Source organism: Cyprinodon variegatus, unplaced genomic scaffold (genome assembly GCF_000732505.1).
Source record: "Cyprinodon variegatus isolate N-32 unplaced genomic scaffold, C_variegatus-1.0 Scaffold176, whole genome shotgun sequence".
Classification (NCBI taxonomy): domain Eukaryota; kingdom Metazoa; phylum Chordata; class Actinopteri; order Cyprinodontiformes; family Cyprinodontidae; genus Cyprinodon; species Cyprinodon variegatus.
This window is the reverse complement of record NW_015150629.1, coordinates 804,564-813,333: the sequence shown is the minus strand read 5'-3', so window position 1 is coordinate 813,333 and position 8,770 is coordinate 804,564. Positions and strand designations below refer to the sequence as shown.

The window sequence follows — 8,770 nt, the reverse complement described above, 5'->3', positions numbered from 1 at the left end:
CGGCTACATGAGTTTTAAAACATCGGCATATCGGATATCGGCCAAAATCCCAATATCGTGCATCCCTAATTTTTTTAAAAAAAATGTATGCCAAGTTAAAACCTGAATATTTTTCCATGAACAAGGTTCAAACACCATTTTGTAAAAAACGGTATTTTCATAATTATGCAAAGATTTGGCAGTTATTATAGGCAGCCTGATTCAGAGTTTTAAATCTTGATTTAAGGTTTCAAGACTAACGCATTAAAGCTCAGTGCAACAATAAATATTCTTTAATACCGAGGCAAAATACATTAAGACAGAACTAGAAGGAACTAAGTAGTTTCTTCTGCAATATCTGGGGAAAGTCTTTTATCAGTTGTAGATAATTTTAATAGATGTTGATAGAATATATGAGAGCTCTTTTGCTTATAACTAGTTTACATGTTTCTATTTCTTGACTTGGATAGCATTTTGTCTTCACAGGCCTTTTTCTGTCAATGTTACTGAGTGGTTTCTCTTTCTTTGCGCCAGAGAGACCAATCAGAGGGCAGAGGGAATATGTTTAATACTTTAGGTGATCCTGTTACCTTTAGCTTTTCTTTCTCAATATCGTGCTGCTGAGAGTTTATTACAGATTGACCAAAGCTAAGGGGATTTGGAGTTTGTAGAATCAGCTGACAGGCTTAAGCTGTTGTTTGGGAGTTTGGCAAGGATTGAAAAAGTAATTAACAAAGAAAAAAAAACAGCTTGATGCCTTTCCAGGTTATAGAAAGCTGAGTTCAGTGTGTAAAGAAATAGTGAGTCATACACAAAGCAGGATGTTTATAGGATATTTATTATTGCTAAACATTAAACATGTGTGTGAAAAGTTGTGACCGCCATGATAGACTGCCCAAATTACCAGTAATGGTTTCATGTGGTTCTTAAAATTGAAGCCATTTGTTTTCTTGTCACAAATCAACTATGTTTTGCTTCCTCAAGCCTGTGCTTTTTACAAAGAGGGTGAATTATCATGAGAGGATTACCAAATGTGGGCATCCTTGTCTTTTATTAGATGCAGGGCTGATTATGGAGCCATTTCTGGACCTTTTCATCATTCATTCTTTTCACAGTTACTCCTTTTTCCATTTTTTGTCAGACTTTGGGCAAAAAAAGTACAATCTGAATCTTCTCCAACTCCAGCAAACTCTTCCTCTCTTCGATTCTTTGCATTTGTCTGTTTGTTGTTTTTGTTTTCTTCAGGTGAAAAGAAAGTTTTATGATTTCTATAAAGTTAGTATTTACAGACATCTGCTCTATGGGTTTTAGGTAGAGGTGGCTAGTCCATGTCCAGAAAGTAAAAACTCTCAACCTGTTCAGATAACCAGGTGATAACCAGTTTGTGGTGTAAAGCTGATCATGCAAATGGTTGGAACTAATCTCAGTTCAGGGTTTTCACTTTCTGGACCTGGATAATCCACCTCTGGTTTGAGGAAATTATCCTTGCACAGTTGGTGGTTGCTGGTTTGGGGATAAAAATGCAAAATCCTGGAACATAAATGGTAGTTAACTGTATTCTTTTCAATGAGCATGATAAGGCATGTAACGTAGAGCTCTAACAATATTTGATATCCTCCCGGAGTCGGACATTTACTGACTATCTATTGGGATGTGGACTGGGATAGCTGAACTTGTTTTCTAACATTTTTGTTCAGCTTTATAAAGTTGATCACAAAAAAGCCCCATTGCCAAGCTGCATTGTTGTACTGGGGAACTCTAAGCTGAATTCTGAAGGGTTAATCTTTGACCAAGTTGGGTTGACCAAGTTTTAAATTGTGCAAAAACAAACTTCTACATGCAATAAAAGGCAATTTTGCAAGTGAACTGCAGAGATGGGCTTTGCAGTAGATAACTTTTACACAACTGGGAAGGTCTGCTGTTTTTAGATGAAGAAATCGTGTTTGTGACAGGCTGTTTGGAAGTGGAAATAAAAGTAATAGGAAGTTCTAAACATTGAAATTTAAAGTAAGGATAATAGTTATAAAATAATAGTAGTTTGATTTTTTTTATTTACTCTGCATCTAAGTATCCCAAAGGGGAAACAAAAGTAAAAAGAAATGAAAAAGGAAAATTAGTTGAAGGTAAAAGATTAAATATCAATCATGAAACCAGGAAAGCTGATGACAAATATTTTATGACCGATATAAAGTGTCTATTTTTTATTAATTTAAAGGAAAGTCTTTTGATTAGATATCTGATTTGATATATGATCTGAACGTGTTTCTCATAACAACATGAGTTTTCCTAAACACGAGTTTGATCAATATTTTTGGGTCGCTGTAGGTTTTGTCGGCTCATTTTGTACTATTTCTGTTTTTTTCTCTCTCTATCTTGTCTGCAGTGTTGGCCGACAACCTGAAGTCCAACCCAGGGATAAAGTGGCAGTACTTCAGCTCAGATGAGGGCATCTTTACCGTCTTCCCTGCCCACAAGTTCCACTGCAAAGGAAACTACGAGCACCGCAGCCGGTAAACAGCTCCTACTGCTCTCCGTTAGAATTAGATTCTTTTTATCTATTTATTTATTGAGGCATGATTCCCTCAGATAACCTCTGCCAGCTCTGAACACATAACTGCTGGATCTAACAGGCTATGGTCCGCTTGTTGTCGCCTTCGTCTTCACCCCCACTCATGCACCCCCTCCCCCTCTGCTGGTTGCTGTAGGGCGGCCCAGAGGGCAGGCTCCCGCCATGCTGCCCTTCTACTTCAAAAAGTTTTGAGAAAAATCGAGTGAGGACCTGAAATACATTAGAAATGATGTTTTCCAGTCCTCGCTTGATGTTTCTCAAAACTTTTTGAATCAGAGACTTTACTCTTGGCTGTGGGGGAAAGCATGTTGTTTTGCCAGCTTCAGTTTTGAATCAGGCTTTGTGAAAGTCCCCACCCCCCATCCCCTCTTTACTTCTGGTAGGCTTATTGTCCAGCAGACCACACACAGTCTCTATCCATGTCCCATCCTGCTTCTAACATCGGCAACAAACAGCAGTTTTTAATATTTGTCACTTCAGGTTGAGCAGAAAATCGGGTTATAAATGCTTTTTACTACAGAACTGTTTATTGTGCTTCGCAGTACTTGATTAAGATTCTAGTTGAATTAATGTATCAGTGCACATCAAACACATTTAATCTGTGCTTACTAGAGCACATCCGTAATTTTCGCAGGTGCAAAGTCATACTATAAAATGAAATTGTCATGAAATGCTGAATTTTTTCAGATGTCTGCTTGTTTTTCATCAGCTGGAAAACAGAACCAACAAAATAAAAAAAACAATAGCTGCTTTAAAGAATCCCTTTGTTTGATAAATCTATGTGAGGCTAACTGTTTGATTTCAAATGAATCATATAAGAGATTTTTTGTTAGTCAACTACATATTTAAACATCTCTGTTAAGGACTTCTTGGTTCATAGCATTATTTCACTAATGCAGGAGCGGGGGAACCTTTTCTCTTTCAGGGGCCATTTTATGTTTTCAGAAAGACATTTGAGATTCATAAAACCATAGTTGTATTGGTTTCATATGTAAGGTCTCAAACATTTGTTGATTTCCTAGTTTTTTTCAAATCATAAAAAAGTGTAAAGAAATGTGTGACTACACACTGGCACAGCAAAGATGCTGCAGCACCATTGGTCAGAACAGCCTTCCTGACCTGGAACCTTGCTGGTCCGCCCTGCCTTCAAAGGTTTCTTTCCGGCTGCTCGGGGCCTGCCTCTGCCTGTAGGAGCCCAGGGTCACTCTGAGTTGATAAGAGCCTGAAAGATGCAGAGTTCATGTTTTCATCGCATTTTTCTCTCTTATATGTTGAAATATGGTGTATTATGAAATTCAGGCAGGATCGGGATGAGTCGGTAATAAAGATGCACACACAGAACACATACACTGTTTCTGCTAGAATTAGAATGTGTCGTTTTATTCCGCCACAGAAAACAGCAAAGCATGCACATCAATCAAGGCACAGTGCTGAATACAAATTATATTGTCTCAATACAATCTATATTGTCCCCCCACCGTGACACAAAGATCGGAGGGCCGGTCGATCCCGGCAGGGCAGCAACCCGGCCAGTTAGGCGTCCGTACGCAACCCTAGCAGACCCTCCCAGTGCCAACCGCCAACCGTCCTTTATGCCAAACTTCAAAGTAAAATCTTTCACCCAATCAGGAATAGCGATCGCTCCCTCTCACACCTTGAGCGCATGATTACAGAAACCAAAATATGGAACGTGCACCCCCCGCACCCACCCAGGGCTCTTGGATGGCCGAAACCAAAAACATTATTACATCATGGTCAGAGCATGGCACCGAGAGCTCGTGAGTACAAAAACAAATTATATCATGCTCTCAAGGAAACAGAAACTTAGATAATGAGAGTGCTTAGGTAATAAAAGTGCTTCACTTGTGATACAAAACTTGTATGATTGTCAAAGAACATAAAATATAAAACCGATATATATCATATGGAGATAAATATGTTTAAAGCTATGTTACAGTAAAGTGTGCTGGTGAGAATCCTGAATAGAAAAATTAATATTTGGTTTTATGAATCGATCTTAAGGAATCATTAAGAGAATCGAATCAGAATTAGAGCTTTTCTTTTTAACACATCCCAATCTTGTAAAGCATCAAATAAGCATAATGGTGATCTGTTTGACAATTGCTACATTAAACTCACTCACCTAATGTGATGGTTGATGCCGGTGGGGTTGGGGGTAAAGTTGGTAAAGTAGAATGTAGGTACTTGGTCCATCCACAGTCAGTGGTCAGACTTTTTCATGTGTTTTGTTGCAGGCCGGTGTACGTCTCTGCGGTTCGTCCTCAGTCTAAACACATAGTGGTGATGGTGGATCATGGCGCATCTGTAACGGACTCTCAGCTTCAGATCGCCCGCGACTCTGCGCTTGTCATCCTTAATTCCATTGATGAACATGATAAGGTTTGTTAAAGCAAATGTTTTGTTTTTTTTCTGCGTAGAAAATAATTATTTAGACATTTGTTAAAGATGTCAGGAAGTTGGAACCTTTTTTTTTTTTTAATCTTGTTCTTCTCCAGATCTCCATCCTCTCAGTCGCAGAGACAGTTCGCTCCTGTTCTCTGGACCCGTGCTATAAGAGTCTGCTGTCTCCGGCCACCAGCGAGACCAAGAGGAAGATGAACACCTTCATCTCTAACATTAAGGCATCTAATGGAGCGACCCAACATGCTGCTGGTTTCCAGAAGGCCTTCCAGCTGCTCCGTAACACCAGCAGTCTGAGCAAACAGAGCCCCAGTAAACATCCTAGCTTCTTCTCTTCTGTTCCAGGACATAACCTGAATCCTCCTATTGGTCAGTCTGATCAAATATGAACTCTTCTATGTTGTTCATTAGCTACAGATCTTGTCATCATCTACCTTTCGTCTGGTGTTACGTCTCGAGAGTCATCTGAGCTGGAGAAGAGAGCGACGCTCAGCGTGGTCCGAGAGGAGAACCGACACCTCAACAACTCCGTCATGATCCTCACCTACGCTCTAATGAACGGTGAGTGGATTAGAAATCGTTCCCTGATGCAGTGTTTGAGTCATGAAAAGCACACTTATTCTGCATCATTAAAAAATATGAAGTATTTTGTTCTGCAGCTTAGAATAAAATGAATTTGAGACAGAATCGACCTCCCCGCTCAGTAAGGTTTGCCCTAAAGTTGTTTGATGCATTGCAACCATCTGAGATGCTCTTACATCAGTTATTAATGAAGTTCAGTCAGTTATCTGGAACATTTTGTTACCCTACTGATAAGGTTCATTTTCTTTAAACCTCATCACTGTTTGTTAAATCCCAGGAAAAGACTGGAAGTTATAAACAAGATATCCATGTGTCGGTTTTTAGGTCTCTTTCCTTATTTTCCTTTTCTTTTCTAGTGTCTTTGTCTTTCCACCTGCCTCCTCTAATTCCCACCTCCCTCCTCGGGGCACACTAAACCCACCACCCCTTTCTGTGCATGCATTAGGCCACCATTAATACACATCACTTTTAGCATCGGAGAATGGAAATGAGGTAGATCTGAGAGAAGAGGAGCGCGAGACTTCAAAGAGCCGTGCTGCTGGCTGGACGTGTGTGACTGACAGAGGACCTTGGCTCTTTAAAGAGAGATGATGAAAAGGATGCAGAAATCTCTCGTTCTTATGCTGTATTAGCATTGCATATTCAAAAAAACATTTGTTTCATGGCTGATACTGCTGCAAGGGGGTGAAAGGCTGGGCGTGTGTGTGTGTGTGTGAGGGGGGTCTTTTTCGCTGCATCTCTTGCCAAATGTGAAGAGCTGATTGTTGAAGGAGATCAACAGTCTCGCTTGCACTACAACACACAGCTGTGTTGTGATAGGCTACAGGAGCTTAGTTTTCTTGGGGAACAGTTACTTTTTTTTTTTTTTTTTTTGCTTAAATCTTGATTAAATACTACAACAATGTACCATTAAGATAAACATTTTGGGGGGGATGCAGATCTTTCCTCTGAACCTGCCAGTTTTCCCCTGGAGGTCGTTTGACGCTGTCGCCCATGGCGAAATCGCCTCTAGTCTGCTGCCCAGTGTGGCGATCAAACTGAAACATCCCTGGCATTAGGAAAGGATCTCGCCTTAATCCATTTAGTGATTGGACGCTGGCAGGGCGCGCTGCTCTGTGTTTTTCAACGGGTTGTGCAATGCCAGCTGTTCCAGGTGACAGCTGTGGGGTCTTGTCATTCATCCATCCTGTAATTGACCTTGTTATGCTTGATAGATAAAGTCCAAAGGATGCTTTACTGTCTCTGTCTCATGTATCACTCCAAGTATTGACAGACTTATTTTTGACACGCCAACCTTTTTTGGACTTTTACATATTCAAAAAAAAACATGTTTTATTTGCTTTTCTGTGTCACAGAAAAAACAAAGGATTGTTTTTTAACTTTCTATATATAAGTCATAAAAGAGAGGCTCTCCACAGCATGATGCAGGCACCACCAGGTTTTACAGTGCGTGTTATGTTAAGGGTGTTGGTTTTCTGCAGAACATTGAGATTTAAATGTGGGTCAAAAAGGTCCTTTTTAGTGACCAGAAAGCCCGCCCTGCATTTTCCCCCACATGCAACTTGAATTTTCCAGTTTTTTATGGGTTTACAAACACACAAGAATTCATCTTGTACCTTCAGCTTCAACAATTCCAGCCAATCATGTTGCTGTATTACAGTTTAAGCTGGGACACTTAGCTGTGAGGTAAAGAAGATCTGCAGAACACGGAGCCAAAATGGAACAAACGATTCAGCACAGGAGGACACATCTGTTCCTCCTACTATCCCATCTGTTTGTAAGAATCCATGATTGTTCCAGGCTGCTGCTGTTTTACTTGCTAACATGATTGGCTAAAACCAAACTTTGGTGGGTGGGCTTTTGGTGTAACTTTATCTAGATTGGCTCAGAAAGTTGAGCTAAATGTCCCTCCTTTCCCTGAATAGATTCAACATGTTTGAACCAGAACCTAAGTCCACATTTCGTACAGCAAACATACAAATGTGAGCTGCTCTGACAGTTAGCAATCCTTGAATATGTATCGGGGATGTCCCTGAATTGATAATGATATCGGACATTGGTCTGATCATTAACAAACACTAATTATATAATCATGCACTTCAAATCTATGATATTCGCATGTTGCCTGTCTAAATGTAACCCATTTATGTAACCCATTGGTCAATATAATATGTCAACCACAACGACTTTTCTCTGCTTTTTGTCCACCACTACAATGTCCGGTTGGTTTGCTATTACCATTCGGTCCGTCTGTATCTAGAAGTCCCATAGGATCTTGGCTCGGTCATTCTCTACCACCTTTGTAGGGGTTTCACACTTTGACCTTGGGGTTTCCAGGCCATTATCTGCACAGATGTTCCTGTACACTATTGCAGGCACTTGGTTATGAGGCTCCATGTAAGCTTTCGCTGCTAGCATCTTACACCCTGCAGGTATGTGCTGGATTGTCTCAGGGGCCTCATTGCACAGTCTGCACCTGGTGTCTTGTCTGGTGTGGTCGATCTGGGCCTTTATTGCTCTGCTGCACAGGGCCTTCTCCTGTGCAACCATGATGAGGGCCTCTGTGGTGTCCTTAAGTCCAGCTTTGTCTAGCCATTGGTAGGATTTCCTGATACCCGCCACTTCGGTTATGATTCGGTGGTACATCCCGTGTAGGGGCTTATCCTCTCGTGACTGAGTCTCTGGCACCTCATCTTCTGTTCCCCATTTTCTGAGACATTCCCTGAGCATGTCTTCTTTAGGAGCATTGTCCTTGATGTATTTATGGATCTTGGATGTTTCATCCTGGATAGTGGCTCTCAGGCTCACTAGTCCTAGGCCTCCTTCCTTTTGGCTGGTGTACAGTCTCAGGGTCCTGGATTTAGTATGGTACCCTCCGTGCATGGTTAGGATCTTTTGTGTCTTAGTATCTCTTCCTTTGGCCAGCCTATGATTCCTGCAGGGTATCTGATTACTAGTAGAGCGTAGCTATTTATTGACCGAGACTTATTCTCACAATTGAGCTGGCTTCTTAGAACCTGCCTTACTCATTGGAGGTATTTGGTCGTAGCCACTTTCCTTGTCACCTCCATTTGCCATTTGCTTGTGGGATTCCGAGGTACTTGTAACTGTCCTCAATGTCCAGTGACTGCTATTGTTCCTTCTGGGAGTGAGAGCCCCTCTGTATGGACTACCTTCCCTTTCTTTGTCAACATCCGATCTCTCTCTCTCTCTCTCTCT

At 41.0% G+C, this 8,770-nt stretch overlaps 1 protein-coding gene across 1 annotated transcript in view; it reads left to right on the top strand.

The window, feature by feature from the left end:
• Positions 1–8,770, top strand: part of cachd1 (cache domain containing 1) — a 99,124-nt gene that overhangs the window by 67,576 nt on the left and 22,778 nt on the right. The window contains exons 5-8 of the mRNA XM_015378669.1: positions 2,363–2,489; positions 4,804–4,948; positions 5,065–5,281; positions 5,381–5,530. Coding sequence (XP_015234155.1) covers positions 2,363–2,489; positions 4,804–4,948; positions 5,065–5,281; positions 5,381–5,530 — 639 coding nt within the window. The remainder of the gene's footprint in view (positions 1–2,362; positions 2,490–4,803; positions 4,949–5,064; positions 5,282–5,380; positions 5,531–8,770) is intronic.